This window comes from Passer domesticus, chromosome Z (genome assembly GCF_036417665.1).
Source record: "Passer domesticus isolate bPasDom1 chromosome Z, bPasDom1.hap1, whole genome shotgun sequence".
NCBI lineage: Eukaryota > Metazoa > Chordata > Aves > Passeriformes > Passeridae > Passer > Passer domesticus.
Genome location: NC_087512.1, coordinates 32,186,619 through 32,208,718, shown reverse-complemented (window position 1 = coordinate 32,208,718; position 22,100 = coordinate 32,186,619). Strand labels below are relative to the sequence as shown.

General features: G+C 37.9%; 1 protein-coding gene across 18 annotated transcripts in view; it reads left to right on the top strand.

Annotated features, from left to right (window-relative positions):
• The window catches only part of MPDZ (multiple PDZ domain crumbs cell polarity complex component), a 93,938-nt gene extending 91,473 nt beyond the window's left edge, over positions 1-2,465 (top strand). For all 18 annotated transcript variants that reach the window (XM_064405341.1, XM_064405338.1, XM_064405347.1 and 15 more), the window contains one exon: positions 195-2,465. In XM_064405341.1, coding sequence (XP_064261411.1) covers positions 195-341 — 147 coding nt within the window. In that variant the 3' untranslated portion in view covers positions 342-2,465. The remainder of the gene's footprint in view (positions 1-194) is intronic.
• Positions 2,466-22,100: the final 19,635 nt, after the last annotated feature.

The following is a 22,100-nucleotide window of genomic DNA, read 5'->3' as shown; positions in this document are numbered from 1 at the left end:
TTATGTAGTTCCAATTTCTAGGTATGGAACTTAGACCAGTCAGGGTGCACTGCGAAATAAGCAGTCTTCTCAACAATTGGCCCTATCTGTATCCCTAAAAACCAAAAATGTTGCAAGAGGTTTTCTTTTCAGGACTGTGTGTCAGGGAGAAAAAGAAATGTGTGAGTCTGCAGTTACTTGTTTTATCATTCCAGGGTGCAGCAGCAGAAGATGGACGCCTCAAGAGGGGGGATCAAATCATTGCTGTGAATGGGCAGAGTTTAGAAGGGGTGACCCACGAGGAAGCAGTTGCTATTCTGAAAAGGACAAAAGGAACAGTCACTTTGACTGTGTTGTCATGAACTGGCTGCCTGACGGGCTAGGGTCAATAAGACAATATTGTTTACTTTCCACATAGTAAAGAGAATGGAAATGTTTTTGTAGTCTTCTTCCTCTTTCAGCTTCACAGAACTGTGTTACAACACTGAAGAAAAGTAACATTTAACCATATTTTTGCATACATTAGAAATATTTCTCTTCCTGTCAAACCACTGAGATGAAGTTATGTTGACAATGGAAACACATGGATATTTTTCCTATTAGTAAGTCACCATGAAAATAATGTTGTCATTAATAACCACATAAGAAAACTGAAAATGTTTTTGGAAGAGACTTTGCCTATTTCAGTAATGTTGGAAAAATGATAAATTCACCAAGTCAGCATGGAGGTTGTACGGGTAAGAGTAGTCAGAAAACAGGAATAAGGTTATTGAAGAAATAAAATATTACTAAAACAGAGATTTGGGAGATAAGGGGAAATGTATGTAATCTGGAGGCAGATGGTTAATAGACTAGGTGGTTCTTTGGAACTAGATGATTTCTAAGGTTTCTTTCAGCCCAAACTGTTCAATGACCATATTATTTCACAATGCTCAATATAAGGAACTTGTTTGGTGACTTGGGTGGGTTTTTTTTCTGGTCTTTTTATGCGTTTAAATTTTTCTAAGTCATGGTGTATCTGAAAAAAAAAGAACACTGTGTTTCACTTGGCTTAGGTTAGAGGATTTCATTATTTTGACAGCAGGGGGGTGTGTTGGTGGTGGTGATGGTGGTTTTGGTTTTTGTTTGTTTGTTTTGTTTGTGGGTTTTGTGGGACTTGTGCTCAGGGCTGAAAAATCCATTACTAGTGGAAACTATTCCTAGTGATCGAGAATGCCTAGCAACTGCAGTATTAGAAGAACTAGACTTTTAAAATAGGAATATTTTATAGTCCTTATGGGTGAAAACAACTTTTCTAATATGAAGTGTCTGTAAGCAAAGGTTGTCCTCTTCCAATGTGCAACACCACGTACAGGGTCAGTGCAGACATTTCTGCAAGCTGTTTGCTTCAGAGCCGTGAACAAACATAACAGAGCAGCTCTGCTTAGCTGCCAGCAGATGTCTGGATATTACCAGTGTGGAAGGAGTTGACCTTAATGGTGTTGCTGCCATTATCACTAGCAGCAAAGGTAGAGTCCTCCTTGAACTGAGGAGGGATACAACCAGGAGTCATGGGTTGAGGATGGGTGAAGACCTGAAAATGCCTCACAGTGGAGGTGAGTAGTAAGGCAGTAGTAAGGGTTTGTATCAGTAATAAGGAGAAGAGGAGCTTTGACAGCTACAACTATTATTTTGGGGATATTAATTTTAGAGTCACAAATAAAAGCATATAGTAAGTACAATGCAACTGTGGAGCTTTCTCTGATCAGCAGTATGGTCAAGAAATGCATCACTTTCTCATTACTTAACCTTTATCTAAAATCTGCACTCGATGAAACACTTAGCTGATTGTAACCTGCCTGCCTTTGCCTGCCATGCTTTTAGGAATCTGGCAGATAAAGCATGCTTTTCCCATGATTTATTTTCCTGCAGAAAAATTTAGCTAAGTCTTTTGAGAGAGGAAGATACCAGTCAAACTAGTATGCTATTAGCAGCAGGATGCTTTGTGTTAATTAGCAAAAATGGAATTGTAGCAAGAAGGCCACTATCTCAACTATCAGTTACGGGAAATATGAACTGAAAATGCAGGCAATGGTCAAGCCATTCTTAGGGGATAATACAAATGACTAGCATTCATTTTAGTGGGTCACAAAAGCAGTATTAGGAATGTCTGTAAAATAGTATTAACAAATTGATAGCTATGTGTAACAAAAAGTGTAACAAAAAAAAAACCTCCATTCTTTGTCTTTTTAACTTCTGGAAGTTACATTGTGGTAGGCTAAGATGCAATAAACTAGATGGTACCATTGCTGGATGCTGCTGTTATGGAATTGCTTTTGTACTTATTCCTTGCATAAAGTGAAAAATGCCTACATTAGAGTATGTAAAGTCACTTTAAATACTATCTATATTTGTAACAGAAGTAGTGTACAGCTATTTTATTACTGCTGTTGTGTCACAATGGGGGATTTAAATTAATAAATTTCAAACTGTCATGATGAAGTGAAGTTTTGGGTGTGTTACTAGTTGCTTGCATTATTCATTCTGTTGCAAAAGATTAATTCAAAATAATTTAATAGTTAAAAAGGCATTACTCTTTATGTAAACTTTAAAGCATCTGCTAAAAATTTATTCTTTTGAAAGGTGTTATCTTCACTTGCAAATTCTTAGTAAATTCATGAAACTGTGAAGCTGTCTTGCTTTTTTGTAACAGAGCGTTAATGATTGTTAAAAAAAACATTCCTTCGGGCATGGGATGTGCCATGAGAGACAAAAATAGTGGGCCATGGAGCTTAGGGCTCAGAGAACAGGCTCTCCCACAAGCCCCATGCCAGGAAACTGTGGCATGATTACTGCTTAGTGGCTGCCATGTGCTGGACCATTTAGTACTAGACTTTCCAGGCTTAAGGTGTTTGATTTTCTTTATCATTTTGTATTAAACACAACTTTCCAGTCATAGGAGTTAGTCCTGTAAGGTGCTAGGTACTGTGGCCCAGTTCTACCAAGTTTTCTGGTTTTGGTTACATTTTTTCCATGTTACTGTCTTACAGGTTTGGAAGGGTCTGGCATCTTAAAAGCTCCATCCCATTGTCTGATCAGATATTCAGCCCTTTTTTTTAACTCTCAGCTATTTATTGCTGAGGGGTAATTAGAATAGTATTAATGAAAAGCTCTTTAATTTTAGTGGTATTAATGAAAGAGACTGTCACTTTTTGAAAGCATGGGTCTGAACAAAGGACACCTGATTCATATGAATGCACATATTTCATTTCTTGACAGTGAGCAGATATCATTGGCATGGCTGCTTTTCTGTTCATTCTTCTGTTAGATTTTATTTCTGTGTTAGCTTTATGGTAGCAGTAGTATTGTTAATTCTCAGCTGAGAGAAGGGTTGGAATTTAATAGCTATTGCTGATCCCCTTCACTCTATTCAGTCTCTTTTTATAAGAAAAAAAAGGAAAAAAAAAAAAAAGAAGAAACTATATTCTGTAGACCTAGATGAAGAAAAAAGTGTCATCCTTGTTGTCAAGCATCAAGATGTTTTGTTTTGCTGATAGAGACTTGCAAGAAATGTGGAAGTACTTAGGTCATTTAATAGTGTTTTGCAAGGAAAGCCTTGCCTCAAAATAGGAGTGACATTGGAAAGGGACATTTATTAGATTTCTACACACACTTTTTCTTGCTTTTTAAAAACAAATAGTTTGAAGCTTTTTAAAAACAAATAGTTTGAAGCATCTAAAATATTCCTATGTAGAGGGCACTTCTGTGATAAGCTCCAACTGAAGCTACTAAGAATAAAGTTTTCAAATTCTTTACAAATTTTATTGAAACTGTAAATATTTTTAATAGTAGACAGTATTTTCCTTAGCCTATTCAATACCTGCAGTGGGGATTTTTCTTTTATAACTGGTTGTCGTGCATGTTCCTCAACAGACACGTAGATCTTTAATATAATGTGTTTTAGTCCATAGCCAGTGTTGCAGGGTAATGCATTTATATGTGAAGTTTGGCCACCTATATTCGTGGAAGTGGCAACCATGACAGGTAAGAAGATCCAATTCAAACACTTGAGAAGAATGCACTTAGTGGAAAATGATGCCCAAGTAGATTTAAGTTCGTATGTTCTTATTCTCCTGACGTAAATCTTCCTAAGCTTTCTACTCCCTGTGAAAATGATTGTTTGAAAAGGGTAAAGAAAATGTAGATACTGCTTCTCATATTTCAGTAGAAAGGAGATTAAATTCTGGTAAATATTAATTCTAAAATCTGCATATACCTGAGCTGAAAACAACAGAATTTTCCAAACTAAATTATTAGTTTTCAACTGGAGATTTTTTTGTTTAGTTACAGCAGCAAGTTGGTTTGTGAAAGTGAGCCAAGCAGGTGTTCACTTACTATTTCACTTCAGACTATTTTGTATTCGGTCCATTGTTTTTGACTTTCATATAGGTAGCTTAAATAGATAAATTACTGTTTTTTCTTTTTTTTTTTTAATTACATCAAAGGACTGTTTGAATCACATGCAAAAACAACTTACCTGTTTCTATGACTGCCGGTACTACATTGGGTTTTTTAAGTGCTTGCAATTAGATGTCCAGTTTGTCCATAGGCAGACAAGAGAAAACTTTTTGTCTAAGAGGGGACGCTTTGAATTTGTTAACACTTGTTAGTATTTTCTGGTATTTCAGCCTTTGGCATTTTATTAGTTAAGATTGCACTTTGTTAAGTGAATTCAGTTTGATTAAAACTATGCTTTGACTGACCAAGGTAGACATTATACCTAAAAGAGAGTGAATGCTCTTCTTGAGTATTTCTGTGGGATTCAGTTGACCTTTTGAGTTCTGTGCACCACTGTTCAACAACAGAATGTCAGTTTGGTGTGTTTTCATAGTGTTTTGTTCAAGCTCCTCACTGTCCACAGCCACAGAAGAGGTCATGATACCAGGACTCAGAGAACTGAGGGCATGGGGTACATTTAAATGATGCATTATTGGATTTACACTACTGCAGAGTAGTTAGAGGTAAAGAAGTTTCTTGTTTGGGCACCTCACACAAGCACTTAGGCTGAGGCACATAAAAGGTCTTTTCAGGCTGTAACTTTGAAATACCTCGTCATCACAGCAATGCCAAAGCCACTGTGTCCAACACTTCAAGGTTTCACACTATTCTGAATTTTACAAAAGCATTGGGAGCAGCACCTTGGGTAGTTAATAGATAATAAGCTGTATTCTCATTTTAGGGGAATATGTATCAAAAACTGTCAAAACCATATACAGTTTCTTTTGCCTGAAAAAATATATTCATTACTTATTGTTAAATGTGAATATGTCTGTGGGAAGTAGAAAGACCAGTATTGCAAATATGAGAGAGGGGGAGAGAATAGACAGACCTCAATACAGTCCTAATTGCTAAGGCACCAGATGTTCACTGAAATTCCTGTTTGTGACATAGACCACTGAGGATAAGTGATAATAAAAGATTGTCATATGGGAAAAGCATTGACCTTTGTTACTGTCACCAAGACCAGAAGAAGGGTAAAAGTGCTAATATTCATATTTACCTCATAGTATATTTACTTCATACTCTTTTTAAGTATATATGTAAGGAAAAGTACTGCACTTGAAGTTATTGTTAATGTAGACCTAGAGGTTGTTCTAACTAAATATCTATGTTGATTATTTCACAAAAATATTTATGGACACATGGACACACTCTTGTGATAAGACTTTTGCAGCCTCTTTCACAACACTGAATGTCAGAAGTGATTGCCTTTTTGCTAAATTAACAAAACCTTTGCAATAAGGATAAATCTGGGCAGGAAGAAGAATTGCTTAAGACAAGGCAGGAACCTCCTGGTCTGAGCTGATTTTCCTATTGTGACTGAGCATGCTGTCTTCAATCTATGCCTTATCTTCCTAGGGACAATTGGGCTTTTGTTTGTTTCAAATTGAACCATCAGAATTCTGTGTATATTGTCTCCCTCTGAAAAAAAGCTTTTTTGCTATTGTAGTTGCTCAAGCAGGAAGAAAAAGAATACAACTGGACTTTTGCTTTAAGTGCAGATTTATGGAATATTAACATTTAGTAGAAATAGCTCATTAACAGTTTGTTTGCTGTAAGATGTTCTCTTCTTTCCACTATAAGTCAGAGTCTCTTCAAAGCATGCTGTTTTGCCAGCAGCCAAACCATTCTTGACTGCTCTTCTCCTGCTCCCATTTCTTTTGATTTGAGTATGTGCATTGGGCTGGTGGGGGGGAAAATTATGTGTGAAGGGAGGATGTCAAAGGCTCTGTGTGTGCTCATGCACGTGTGTGCATGTGAAGATCTGGGAATAGTACTGTGTAAGTGCTAACTGTTGGCCTGCAGATATTTTCTGCCAGGTATTCTTATGGAAGAAATTGAACTAGGTACTCTAATCCTATTTAATATATATAGGTCTCAAAGGATTTTTAGAAAGAGAATAAATATTTGATCTATTTTAATATCAGGAAAAAACTGCAGCAGAGGCATTATCTGTTTCTTCTTTGTGATTTTGTGATTCCCGGTGAACCTTTTTCTACTGTGAATGTACATATTTTCTATTAGTCTGGTAAGTTTAATAGTGGAACACATTCCAGGTTCTGCTTTCAGGACAATGAAGTCCTGCTTGAAGCTGAGAAATGTTTGGGTCTAGGATATTGATGCTGTGTTTCTGGGGCTAAAATCACCTCATGAAGTATGAATACACTTGAGAGTTTCTCACTGATAGAAGTCCTTTGTTTAGGCCCATGTGAAAGACCTCACATTCATAGGATTGTTCCTTTTATATACAGGAATTATACTCAGTTTTTCTTTACAGACAGTTTGAATTCATGTACATATATTATGGACTCTCACTTGAGTATAAACCTTGAATCTGTTGACCAAGCTAACAAATCTCTGATTGAGCCAAAAGTGGCAACCTGAATAGGGTTGGTTTCCTTTTAAATGCCAAGGAGGAGGTGAACCAAACAAAAATTCTGGGCAGCCTGCAGCAAGGAGACAAAGGTATTTACTGACATCTGGCAGCCTGTGTGCTTTTCTCTATTTTAAAAGATGGCTGCAAATGCCGTAGTATGAACATCCAATTCAAAAGTGACTTGAGTTAACAGAAGAGGGGTAAGTTAAATTAAGGGGTATCAGGAGAAGAGAAGTGCTTGCAAATGGGCATGGAGATGACTCTGTGAGTGTTTCTCTTGTATTACAAAACAAATAAACACGGTGTTTGTGCAGTCAGCTGCTGGTTCCAGCTTGTGCTCTTAGCCTGGGAGCTTCAGGTGCTGAAGCTTTGTGGGAGAGGCTGTTTGGCTCTGCACAGCCACACATGCACAGTTTGAAGTCAGTCTAGCCCTGTAAGAAGAACCTAAATCAGTTGATAGAAGCTGACTTGTATTTAGCTACATATATACACATTAATAGTTTTCAGTATTAGCCACTAGATAGCACTAGAGAATCAAGGTAAATCTCAAATAGCAAGGGTTGCAGAGATATAAACGAATACGAGCACTCCAAAACAAACAACCACTGGAGCCTGTTGTTGGTGTTCAGCTCATATCAGCAGCCTAATGGAAATTATTCAGTCAGGAGAATGTTATTTTAACTTCTGGTGTGTTTAAAATGTCTACACTGATGTATTTCCAAGCAGACAACCACATAGTAGTAGCTTGAACAGTTACCCTGTTTTGATCTTTGTTTTAATTTGTTGAAAACCACAAGCTTCAACAAAATTTGCGTAAATCCAAAATGTTTAACACTGGCCATCACAAAGTGAATGCATAAAAATAAAAACACACGTCTAAAAATATCCATAGGGATATTATACTTTAAAAAAATATGTCTCAAAAAAATCTTCAATTTATTTGTAGAGAGAATAAAAAGTCTGTCACTGTCTCTAAGTTTATCCCTTGCAAAATTATTCATAATTTTTAGTTTTTCAAGTATAGTTTAGGATTTTGAAGACATCTTTACTTATGAACTCTGTGAGAACACAGGGACTGATCTTTCTAATTTCTACTGTGAAAGCTATAAGGGTACTGTTTCTATTTGCTTACTGATAGCCTTTCAAGGAGCCCCATATGCATTTTTTTTCTAAAGGGTTAGGAAAGGCATAAAGGTTTTAGGAGAAATGCATGGGTTTCTGCCTGCATGTACAGTGCATTTTCATAGGTTTTGCAGTCCTCTTGCAAACCATATGCTTAATGCACATAAGTAATTTTATTTTGCACATTCATAAAGTCTTTTGTGGCAGTCTTGAAGAATTTACACAGGTATGCATGGTACTGTCAGTGCTATGCAGGGTAAAAACTTGGTGTCTCCTCTGAAAACTGCATTCCTCAATTCAGTTTCAAAGTAATTTCAAAGTAATCACAAATTCTTCTTTTACTTATTAACAGGGGTTTCATACCATATGCTACATCCTTTTTTGATAATGTTTTAAGAGTTTTTCACAAGGATCTAAAATCTGAAGTTTGATGGTCTTGAACTCCTAGAGTAATGTGTCCTAAATGCTTGTCTTGAAGAAGAGATTTATAATCAGCTCAAGGCATCTGCTGCTTGTGGCTTGCTTCTGAACAGACTAATATCGAACTGTGCAACTGTACTGGTGCTTATTTGCCACAGGTATGCCTCATTTTAGGTATGGGGACTTCAAAGACCTCAGTCTTGGCTGTCATTGATAGGGGCTCGCAGGAGTTCCCAGTGGACTGGGCTGATGCATGTCGGAACTCACTCAGCCAGTGAACTGTTTCTTGCAGAAATGACAGCCTGTTATCAGGAGATGCATGGGCTGTCTTTGAAGCTTGCTTGCACTTACAGTACACCCAGAATATCATTACCTACCAGTTTCTATAAATTCACCTTTTCCTGACAGTATGTGAGAGGCGCATGTTTAAACAAGATAAGAGATTTAACGGAACTGAAGGTTGATCATCTGTTTCTCCACAATTTAAATGAAGATTTTGCAGCTCTCCTGTTTCCTCCCACGCCAGTTCTTCAACTTCAGCTGGGAGGGCTGAACTTCCTTAGTGATAAGAGTCCATAATGTGAGGACGGAGCTGAGTAAGGTTTTCAGTCACACTTCCAGGCTGCTTCAGGCATCCTTTAGTAGTTGACAGCTATTTGCAGTTGCCAGGCCAGTAAAGCGGTTCCCTACAGGACTAGGAGGTGAAGTAGTGTTACAATGTAACTAAAGCAAGATTGGCAACTGACACTGTACTAGAAATCCTTCCAGCCCCTTTTTGGCCTTATATTTATTGTACATGTAAAACCACACTATGTATGTTACTTCATTCTCAAGTGCAGCTTGTTTTGCTCCAAGTGCCAGTGGCAGGGAAGCTGTTTTTTTAAGTGCTGTGAAAACAAGTTCCAGCAAAACCTGATCTTTATCAGATCCCATTGAAAAGGCTGCACATACTGAATAGTGAAACAGGCCAGTTAAATTTTAATCTGGGTTACATAAAAGGCTGTTCTTAAAATGGCACATATTGGCATTGTTCTCACACCCATTAACTTACAGCCAGACAGTGAGAAGGCCAAGAGACGTGTAAAACCTCAGTGTGAATCCATCTGTGCATGTGTATATAAGCAATTTCTAGGTGGGGTAAAGTACAATCTCAGAAACCTATCTGCACCATCCTGCTTATTGCAGGTTTTATTTTTTTCCCAAGTGGGATGTGGGGACGGTGCCTTGCAGATTATGAGTTTTGTAATTCAATAACTCTTTTAGGGGGGAAGAGTCCTTGTTTTGGAGACCTGCTCTCAAAACACTGAGAATCTTCTTCATGTGAGTTTAAAGGGGTGGCGAGGCTGTGCCCAAAAGCCTGTGTGTGACCTGACAAGGAAAGATTCCAGAAATAAAGACAAAGGGATTAAACACTTGGGCATAAAACAGCCTGCATTCAGCATATTAGCGGTGGTAAAATTTAGTTGAATTGCCAACATACAATTCTAGCCAGTTATTTTTGAAAGTTTGGAGCCTTGTTTGCCATTCTTTTTGAAGGAACTGGAGTTACCACAAGGAAGTAGTAAGTGAAGGCACACATGCTTTGGTAAACCAGACTATGATGCCTGGGAGATATAGGATGGCATCAGAGCAGAGTAGGAAAAATGAGAATAGAAACTGATGTTTTAGTTTTTTGGGTTTTTTCCTCATAGTATTTCTAACCTGTAGTGAAACCTGAAACAAGATTTTTTTCCCCTGATCTTTAATATATAGTTTAAAGTATTTATTTTCATTATAAAACATTTCTCTTCCAATTAACTTAATTTTAAAATTACATGGAGTTTTTTAGGGAATTAAGAACAGTTTTCTTGTGTTATAAAGTTATACTTTAGGGTATTTTAAGATCTAAGAGCAAGTAAGTTATAGCATGCCAAATTGAGATATCATTTACATACCTGTGATGCCTATTAATCTACATCAGAGGCCTTTCATATTTACTCCTGTGTACCTTAGATGATGAAATGGCCCAAGGCATTTGGTTACCCTTTGGTTTCAAGTGCTCTTTCATCAGCATTGGGTATGACTTCATTTAGATGCAGGACTGCTTCTCAAATTACCATGGGTAAATTTTTCCTTGTTTTACTTTTTGCATGGGAATTAAGTCAAAATCAAAATCCCAGGAACACTGCGGTAGCTAAAAGTTAATCAAGCGGATTGCAATGGCTGGGTGAAGTAGCAGGACTAGGTGAGAATGGTACATGCAGAAGCATCTGAAGTGACAGAATACAAAATAACTTCAAGGGCTGGAGGGCCAAACTTAATTTCCTTAACCTATTTGCTGCTGTCTTTGGGAAGACACAAAACCTCCATGATAACTGTATTTGGTCCTCAGTACAGTGTTATTTGTGTCTGCAATGCAGTGAAGTCTCAAAATTGTGGGTCATGCAGCCCTCATCTCTGAGAAAAGATCAGAGCGGGTGGGAGAGATAGAGACGGGGAGATGGTCCTCCATTTTGTCACAAAAGCTGTGTGTTTCATTAAAGCTTGATTTAGGCTCAATCCATAGCCCAGGAAAGCTAACCACACAATAAAATAGCACGGTTTGTTGAACAAAAACAATTGCTGAACCTGCACTTGACACATTTTAATGATTAAACCCGACTTCCTCTGCTCTGTTACTGTGGTCTTACACTTGCTTGCACCAAATTTGTGTGGGTAATTGTTTGCTTGTATACACTGCCAAGCATTATTTAATTTTAAAAAAATGTGCTTGGCAGAGGGATTTGGAAGCTGGAAAGGACAGAATTTGTGTCGACAACACTTCTGGTTCCCAAAAAAGCAGAGTGAATGTTTGTGCAAGAGAGATGGTGTGTGCAAGACATAAGCAGTGCTGTGTGTGGTTGCTGACAATTGTGAAAGCAAGCATTAGCAAAAGTATCTGACTGAAAACTTGAGAAGCCACATATCCTGACTGAGGAGAGGTGCAGGCAGCCTTTGCCTTTCTGGTGCTCTGTAGACCCTGTTCTAGTGCTTACAGTGCATCTGAGTAAAAGGCCCAGCTCAAGAATGGGTGAGAACATTCCTGCCTGGGTGTTTCTACTGATAACAAGTAGCTTGGGAAAATTGTCCTCCATGACTTAAAAGTCAGTGGGGACATCTGCTATTAAACAGCAGACTGTGTTCTACATGTCTTACAGATAGACCAGAGATTGACTGCTGTATTTTAATCCCTGAAGACAGTTAAGATTAAGCAGGTACACTACCAAAATAAAACAAAACTACTTGTCTTTTTCAAAGTGTAGCAACCCCAAAAAACTGCCTTCGGATTATGTTGTGTTCAGAGGAGAGATGTGGTGACCTGAAAGTAAGCAGCAGACAGTCCAAAAGATGAGTTATGTTTGAAGCTAAGCATGGCTCTAGAGAGAAGTAGTTATATGTCTCGTGTGCTTTATTGATAGGCTTCTAGGTTAGGTGATGTGGGAAAATAAATCTGAATTTCAGCTGGAACATTTTCCCTCTCTACCCATGTAATCATTGTTTCCCTCTTTGCTTTTCCAAAGACCTACTGCTTGAGCAGACAAAACTTTCAACTGGAATTAAGACAAATATAGTAAGCAGCTGTCTTTGTGATAGTGATCTAGTCAAGCAGGGCAGATCTGAATTAAATTTACAAAGCATAAATTTTCCTTATAGCCAAATCAACTGCAAGTAACTCACCCCTTATCATCTGCTCAATGACAATTTCCAGCAGCTGTACTGTAAATATACCCTGAAACTACTGTTATGGAAAAATAATTGTCGAGCAGTCCAAATGCTTTAAGGCATGATCAGTCAGTCCAATGGTGTCATCAGAGCTCCCTGGCTCTCAAGAGGCCCGAGCAAATGCTGATTTTTCATCCAAATGTATATTTTTCTGCCAAAATATAGTTGTGATGAGATTCCTGCTGCACAATTTGACCCATTAAAGGTAAAAAATTCCTATTCATTGCCATGGGTATGTGTTTGCGTGTTATTAAAGCTATTCTCCATCTTCCCTTAATATGTAATTATTGTTTACTGCTTCGAAACGTAGCATTTTAATGTTCTATGAAATGTCAAAAATTACAATTAAAACCCTAGAATCTTTTTACTTTAGGGAATGAAATGGACAAGATAATAGCCTCTGTGTACCAGGGAAAATGTGTGAAATATTTGTTTCTGTTCAGAGGGAATTACAGCTGAACTGGAGAAACAGGACAGGCCTGGCCTGAAAAGCTGGTGCACTTTTGTCATCAGAGGGATCCCCCTCTATAGTGCTCCTTATTGCATGGTGCAGCAGAGCAAAGGCAGGTCAAATTCCAACATGTTGCTGCAATCTGTGGAGCTGGATCTATCACAGCTGGAGAGACGAGAAGGAGTGTGCACTTGTCTTTGGGTTGTAACATGACAGGTCACGACAGCTTCTTCAGAAAGGGTTTGAGTGTAGGGGCTTTGGACTTGGAAGAACTCCACACAAACTGATGGGAATTCTGGAAATGACCAGTTCACAGTAAGCCTAAAAGAAAGCTGAACTTGGTTGCAGATGGTTAGACCCTACTCTTCTTGTCCTCTCAAATACTGGTGCAAAAACAAAATACTTGTCATGGACAAGGGAGCACTTGCCACTTCTCATGGTTGATGTGCAGAAAGATGTCAGTAGAAGAAGATCCTTTCCACATGGCAGTGACTGCTAGAGAATACATATGATCAAATCACCTCAAAGATAACAGAGAAGTTGCAAAATGTTCAGCAATAGAAACTATCACACTATCACTGTTTCCCTGAGAGATATCTGAGATATATATATATATATTTTTATATGTATATATATATAGTCTTCTAAGGCAGGGATTTTTCTCAAAGTAGCACTTCCTTAACTTATAAGAATTCTGGCATGCAGCATTCCAAATATTTTGCTGTCTGAACATCCACTGAGATTACCAAATGCCTCTTTACAGAATAAAGGAAAAGTCAAATATCCACAAGGAGACTGTACAAACAGTTCTCAGATTAATTTGCCACCCATACAAGTTAATTGAATGGCTTTCTTAGGTCTTACACATCACCTCAGCCTTCATTCAGTTAGGGCTATGAATCTCAGTCTTTCCAGTGCCCAAAATCTTGAATCTTTTCCTGAGGGTAGGAAAGCTCATCCAGGAATATATTACTTCCCATCACAGTGGGGAAAAGGGCTGACACCCAGCTGTTTACCAGCAGCACCACTGGAGCACTTGTCAGGGGAGTTACCAGCTCACAGCTGCCTTAGTGACAAACCATATGATGTTCTGCTCTATGCAAAGGACTGGAAATTTCTTTGGGCTGGCACCTGTACAGGGTGAGGCAGTTTGTATTGCTCACTAATTGCATCATTTAATTTATAAGTGATAATTATAAAGCTATGACATTTTTAATAGATTTAAATTATTTAAGCTATTGTAAGATATTCAATGGAAGCAGCCTTAATAGTAAATTAATAGGGAATTAATAATAACTAGGACTGGAGAGGCAGTAATGCCAGCACCAATGTTGTTCAATAAAGGCATTCAAGTGGGAAAATGTAGATTTTTGTAGCAAGATACTGAATCTGATACAGAGTTGACCAGGGAACTTGCATTTGGTCTTGAAATTATTATCACAAGAGAAATGTTAAAATGTTCAAGGAAACCTGAAACATGGTTTTAAAATTGATGGTCTGGGATTCTCAAAGACTTTGAGATGACAAACTGAGATGGGATTTGGTTTTGATGGAGATGGCATAGAAAATGGATCACTATTTTAGACAATAAGTCTATTGCTTAGTGGCAAAAATGGCAGAATCTTAGCAAGAGGAAAAGAAAGCTTCTTTAAATGAGGCACCACAGAGAAATAAGAGGTTGTGCCAGAATTGTTCCCATACCAGTCCTGAAGATGTCATACGTGGAGCCAGGTAAGCAGCAGTCCTCACATAAGGTGCATTTGCAATTGCTGTGTGATGTTGACTCAATTATGTTTGCTGAGAACATTAATGATCTATTTAATGCAGTAAATGTGATGGTTTAATAATTCAAGCTCTTGGCTGCTACTGTAAGGATATGGGGTTCAACCCTTTATTCATATCAGAATTTTGGCTGCTACCTGGGTCTTAACCAGTGGCGTAGATTAACTGTGCCCTGGGATCTCTTATGTTACAAGGGCAATAGTTATACATTCCAGGAAAAAGAGAAAAGACAAGTCAATAAAACAAGCTAGGAGAGGCCCATAAAATTATGGTGGGTTTTTTTTTGCTTTTTTGTTTGTTTGTTAGGGTTTTTTTAAATTTTTGGTGGGTTTTTTTGGGTTTTTGTTGTGGTTTTTTTGGGGTTTTTTTTTTATTTGTTTGTTTGTTTTTGTTTTTGTTTCTAGTAAAGAACAAAAAGTAATACTTTTAAATTTACTTCTGAAAGAAAGAAAGATGCAGTTTGGTTGGTTAGTATGGATTCATTGATAGGCCTGGAGCAGAGGAGTAGAATAACCAGTGGGACTCCATAATGAATTTCCCTAATAGGCTCAACATGAAGGACAATTAATTGGTGCTGAAATAATAGGTCATTTGTGTCCAGCCCTGTGAAGATGAGAATGAGTTTTTCCTATCCAAGAAGTTACTTCATGCAAGATGAAAGCTTACAGACCATGGGTAAAAATATCTTGATCTTTGACTTTGTTTGTTGGAGGTTATATAAGTTTTCCCAGATAATTATTTTTCTGCATTGATGAAAACCTATTGAGCTGTTATTTAATGCTTAGCTACTGCACTATGCTTTTGAAAAGGAGGTCAAAAAAGATTTTCTGCCTCTTACTGTCATAAAATGGTGTACAACTTTTTGTCCTGAGCCTGTTCTCCTTTTCTCAACTGAAGTTTTTAGTCCTTTGAGCTAAAGTTGCTTTCCTCCAAATCATGGAAAAATACACTTGCCTCTAGCAAATCAGTGATAAAAACATACAGGTAGAACTAAGCTAATTAAACGCAACTGTTCAGTCTCAGATACTTTATCTGAGACATCTCCACTGTGGTGCAAGAGTAAATTCAACTAAATACAGTTAATTTTCTGGATTTACTTTGTCCAAGAATGTTTTGTTGTGCATTCCACTTAAAAAGCAAAAAATCCTGTGAGAAGGAAACTATTGAGTAAGCTTCCTACTCATTTCTAAAAGCAGAAATCATCCTGAAAGATGTGAATGCATTTATCTGCTTCTGCCTAGATTTCAGACCAGAAGTTCTGGCAGAAAAAGGCATCATGCCTCTGATTTCAGAGGCATGTGCACTTGGTCTGATCGTTTTGGTATGCAGGATTTGCACCTGTGTTTATGCGAATCTTAGTTCACAGTAAAGCAGCATACACAGCACTAGTCAAAAAGTAGCAACTCCTGCCTAGGAGTGGTGGGCATGTCATATTGAGTGGTGGGCACATTGTCTGTGTGACACTGATTTTCACAGGCTGCCTTCCCATTATACATTTATTTAAGAAGAGAACATTTATTTCAGAAATTTTACAGTCTGATTGCCTAGTAATTTCAAGGGTAATAAGATGTCTAAATAATATCCTGTGATTCTGGAAATTTGTCTGCAATTCATGGAATCACTTTTAGCCTTACTGAACTCTTTAACATTGACATGTCTTTTGGTGTTAGTTCCTCTTAAATCTGTAGCAGATGTTTGATTTTTTCTTCCCTTGGCTTATTTAAGGGTTTTTTTAGTTTTGTTATAGAAAAGAACCCAAAATGCATGAAAAGGATTAGTGTAGGCATTAAAAAAGTCAGGAATTGGGAAGCTGAGGGGGTCAAATGAATCAGTAGGAAGAAATTATAGCCACTCCTACCTCTCATAATTTTGACTGTGTATTGTTCCTACAGATTTGAATTCTCTAAAACAGTTCATTTGAATTTTTAATACAGTCTTCATTGCCAGATGAGATAAATAATACCATTGTATGTATTATGCAAAATTCTGCACCTATATCTGGGGTGTTCATTTTACTGTTCCTAAAATCTGAGTTCAAGCACTGGAATATCCTCCTATCTCAGTAAAAATATTTTGGAGTTCAGCCTGGTTTCTGTCAATCTTACTCTCTTAACAAGGGATTCCTCTGTTTCTCCCAATTCTTTGACTTCCCCTGAGATAGTGAAGAAAATTGTGGGTAGGATTTCTGTAAGCAGCATTGAGATATGATTCTACTGACACTTATAAGAGAAATGATGTGCATTCTGTGTGGAAATGCCTGCTCCAAACAGGAAGCCTGTCTCAGAGTAACCCATGCTGTTTAGATGGGATGCCCTAGCAGATAAGTACTCAGCTTGAAACCCACCCAGCTGCACAATCCTATCTCAGAGAAGTGTGAGTGCCAACAGGGTGCAAAAGTGAGTAGAAATAAACTCTGCAGAGAAATAAGAATGAAAATATTACAAACAGACGGAGGGTGGTTGGAACAGCACCATCACGTGCACAAAGATCCAAGAGGATTTTCTAAGAGGGAAAGCACCTACATGACAATTGCAAACTCTAAAGAAAGAAAGAAAGCAGAGATCTTAATCTAAGGACTACTTGATGTCACCAAGTCACCAGTGTAAGGATGTGGCTGGAGCTGGTGGCAGAGGGCAGAGCAGCAGCAAGGAGCTGGCCTGGACAGCTCCAGGCAGTGGCTCTTCTTCCCCAGTTTGATGGTGCTTTCCTCATCAGCAAAGAATGTGTAAGTGCCTTATAAGGATGGCAAGAATACCTGAATTCTCTTGTGTATATGTGATCTGACAAACAATAGTTTCATAGTTTTTATTTGTGTTTGTCACGCTGTGTAGCATCTTTTTGTACGACTAAGGGAGCCCAACTGGACTCACCCAGAAGATGGTTATTTAAGAGGTGAATTTAAAATTTAATAACGTGGGGATTTGTGAGTTTGTTCTCTTTTTTAGTGATTTTTACATATTTGCAAAATTCTCAGGATGTGAATTCATTGAATGTCTGAACTGTGTGATTGCTGAAAACACATTGCTTGAAGCAAGCTGGTAGTACATGCCTCTGTGGTGGAAATGACAGCATGGAATGCCCAGCAGGCATACTGTGTCAGCAAAAATATATTAGGAATCGTTATCTCTGACTATGTAGGCAGATTTCTGCAATCAGCCAAATTAAAATAACTACCCTTTTTACTTGAAAACTGCTCTATGAAAATAGGTGCCCTCCCTCTCTGCAGCCTCCCCCTCTCGTCCACCCCTTCTTGTAATGTTTTTGCACTTTGGTTATTTAGTTCTTCAGATTTGTCTTTTTCTTCTTGTTAGTACTTCATCATTTATTAACTAAGCCCTCCACAGGTTCATGTATTTAAAAACAGCTGGTGTGACTTTAGCACTCCTTCATTGTGGTTTTGAAACCTAGTGATTTACAGCTAAAAATAATAACTTTTAGTTTCTTTCTGTGCTGCTTCTTTTTTTCTGTCACTTAATTTGTAACCGTTGTCTAATCGTGCTTTTATGTTATCTGTGACAAAAATACTACATTCACAGGCTTGGGAGTTTGAGCTGTTGTACTAAGATTTCATGCTTGGATTTAATGAGTAGGAAGTCATAGGTTAATTCAGATGTGTCTTCTTGGAATTCAGCGTGGCCTATTCCTAATGCTGTGTCTAACCTCTTCTTCATTCCTACAGGTCGAGGAAGAAGAAAACAAGGTCTTGGCCTTGGGTTTACATTCTGGAAGTTAAAAGAGCAGCTCAGTGAGATAGTTTTTAATTTGGACCCATAATTTGGTCTGATCATTTAAATGCTCAGCTCCAGATATTTCAGTTTTAACTGGAATGGCCTGGCCATTCTGAGAAGCTGTGTACCACTGCTCTGGGCAAGCACGTTGGTGCTTGACACGGTGTCGCTAAGCGCAGGTCTGTCACTCGGGTCTCTTGCCTTCAGTGGCATGCTTACACTCACCAGGCACGACCCCTGTAACTAATGTGTGACAGGTACTGCTCAGAAACTTCCCTCCCCACTTTCTCACACAGACACAGCATTTCTTTCTCAGGGAACAGGGAGGTACTGAGTGTTAAAGCTTTAATTCTTGAGGGTGAGTTTCTACTGGGTGACCATTTCAGTGACACTGCTTTTCTTCAAGGCTTATGGCACTGTCCAACAGTCTGCTTTTTATACAATGCTTGTTCATGTGGCTGTCATAGGTTAATTGCCATGGTGTTCATTCATTCTAGTGTAGGTTGCATACATACATATTTCAAGCAACCAACATGGCTTGCATTCTATATTTGCATTATTGAGCTCTTTACATAATCTGTTTCAAAATGTTACTGCATGAAGTTCTTCTTCCTTTCCTGCCATCAATACAAATAATTTTTGGAATCGATAGTAAATTCTCCCCAGTCTGCAATTCATATGAGATTGAAACTCAGCTTCACCAGATATTTTTGTGTAATTAAAAGCACATAATATGTTGATTTAGACCTGTTTAATAAAATTTCTCTATATGTTCATATATACCTTTAGCTGTGCCTCACTCTGAATTAAATATTTATATTGTGTTTGTTTCTTAAAGAAACAGATGATGTCTGGGAGACATGACATGGATTTTTTTTTTTTTCTTTAAGATTGGGTTTCTTTCCAAGAATAAAAGGTTCTCATTTGCCTTTACTTTTTCTGGTAACTTGTTCCTATTAGGAAATTGTATCTTCCTTTTTTTGGCTAAGTCGCCTATCACAGGTGAGAGCAAGAAAATTCCTTCTGCAAGTGAATAGCAACAACAGAGTTAGTGCTGGGATTTTCCAGTTCATAGGTATCAGAACTCGATGAGAGTCCTTTTTCTGTATTTTACTCCCAAATGATTTGACCATGCTGTGTAGCATGGTCATACTTGCATGGGAACGTGCATATACAAGACTATTGTTCTAGGAATGGTATTTATTTCCTGTAGGTACTGGTGCCAAAGACAACAAAGAAGAAAAGCAATTTTTCACATAAAACAAGAACTTTTTAAAGAAACAAGCATGTTAGCATTGACTATTGTACTGCAGCTTAAGGCTGCCACATAAATTTTATGTGAAAAATTACCCATGGAAGGTTATGCACACCTGTTTGCATCAGTGCTATGTAATATTAATTTCAGTGTAGCTTCTGTTTAACTGAACATATTATTGCCTTCTGCAAGTTATTTTAGGGTATTCCTTGAGTCTAGGCAGACTATTAATTCTTCCCTATCTTGCTTACAACCAGTTGAGGCAAACATGTTAAGTTATCCCTCCCAATAAACCAATATCAATGATCCCATTGAGAGCACCAGTTAAACTTCCAGAAAATTCAGGGGACATTGATTTGCTTTTCTGCATAAATTACCTGTCATGCTGAGGTTACAGACAGAACTCCATTGATTGGTTTATTTAAAATGAAGTTGTAATGCATAATGTATTCCTGTTCACTTGATTTTTAAATTTCCTTGGCAGATTTTCAGCTGAATCCTATGCATTCCACTGCCTATTTTTAAAAACCTCGCTAAAATATAGAAGTGACCAAGTTTGAATTGAAATACTAAATTAGTGATAAAAAAGCTGGTAGGTTGCATTACAGTATAGACAAAACCAAATAAATCTTCCTCACTATAAATTACTCTAGCTGCATTGACTAGTCCATCTGCTTCAGCATGCCCCAGGAACATTACTAATTTTTTTAATGTATCTGTGCTCTTATGAGGAATGTTAAAATCTGGAGTTGTAAATATACTAGTAAATTTGAAGCAATGAAGATTTATTGTAAATCCATAGAACAAAGATGTTACTGCAAATTACAGGGAGCATGTATTTGAGCTGTGCTTCTCTCACCCTTCCTCTTTGCTGGACATCTCTCTTGTGTACCCTATTGACCAAGAAGTGTTGTAAGATACCTGCATACTGAATTAAGTCTGCCCCCAACCCTGCAGCCCCTCCCCTCTACTCATCAACCACCCCACCCCAAAACCAAAAAAAGATACTGCAGTGAAAATATTTGGGTAGACAGTGTAGAGTCTGTGATTTGCCACATTATCCTAAACCATGATTTGGGTTGTGCTGATAAGAAATTGACCCTCAAGACTCTGGATTCAGTGTGATATTACTTCTATTAGGTCAGACAGAGCAGTTCAGTCCTTCCAGAATATCCAATATTTCTGTGAGGCTTTGCACTGTGGAAAAACATGTCACAGGTGTTTGGAACTTCTCTTAGCATGCTGCGTTTTGAGGCACAGTTTGCACTCTGCATGTGTTGCCTACAGCATTTGGGAGCCAGACTCAAAGCTCAAGCCAAAAGAGGAATTTAGTTCAAACTGCTTTCTCTCCTGGCCTTGACTGCATCTGGTTGAGGTATATTATTAGTGCTTGGCCATTGAATGATGTGAAAACCAGCTGATGAGAGCTTATTTGTAATTCTCTGTCTAATTTCATACAGATGATTTGAGCAAATGTAATACTGGAATTCAGGATTCAGATGAGAAGTGATCTTCTAAGGAAAGTGTGTTTGATTTTTTCCCAATGCTGATATGGAGCATACTGCTTCTTTGCCCTTCCTTGCTGTTTGGCTTGCTGCTAATCTTGTGCTTGAAGGATGTATTTGCATTCTCTTTACTAGGCATGAACTGAGGGGTATCTTTTTTGATCTTTCTTTTTCCATGGGAAAATGCCCCACTATGACACATGGCAGCGTTGTCTTCCTGATCTTGCAGCAGGCCTGAAAAACAGGTAGCAGAAAACAGTGTGTGTGCTTCTGCAATTTGAATTTTAGTGATATCAGTCAAATGCTACAAATGTTTCCCTTTCCAGCTGTGGGAATCCTTCTGGGAACTGGGAAAACTCCATGGAAACTGGGAAAATATTGAACCTCCTTGCCTTGAACTGGAATTGTATTTCAGTAGAAGTACTTTAAGCCATTTTTCTCCTCAGTTTCTAAGTCATTAGAATTCATGATTTGTCGTTCATCAACTCACTATTAATTAATGGAATTGTGTAAAAATTACGAGACTGCAGCATGATACAGATCATGGCACAGCTGATCATTTCATGTGCTATTCCAAACAAAAATTCTTCTCCTGTATTGAATGTAGTGATGACATTTTTGTCAGTGGTGATGCTCTGTGATTTATCACTAACCCCCAGTGACAGCAAATGATTGCCTTCTGGGGAATCAGTGCAAACACCTCCAGGTTGTAGGAGATGTTGGCAGATGCTGTTTTTGGCAAGAATAAATATTGACAACGAGGTAAGAGATGGTAAGAAATAACAAGAACCTTGTGTATGCCCTATATCTGATAATGATGCCCTCCAAAAATTTGAAGATTCCCAATAGAGTTCTACATAACTGTGTTCATACTATATTTTCATGCTTTATAACTTAGGTTCTATAAAATGCATTTAAAAATAAAAAGAAAATAATTTTGAACAACTTCATTCTGTCGGGAAAACGTCCCAATGTGGCATAAAATTAACCAGAGGTGACCGTGGTGCACATTTTATATTGGAACTTGTGAAAATTTCACCATAGAGTGCATTTGGCCTGCAATGAGTGGCTTGCTTTCATGTTCTAACTGTTCAGTATGAATTTGCAAGTAATCAGTTTAAGAAAGATGCTGAAGATGCTGAAGGTAGGTTATGAAATAGCTGGTATGGAACTTCTCACCTGCATTACCTAATACGGAGTG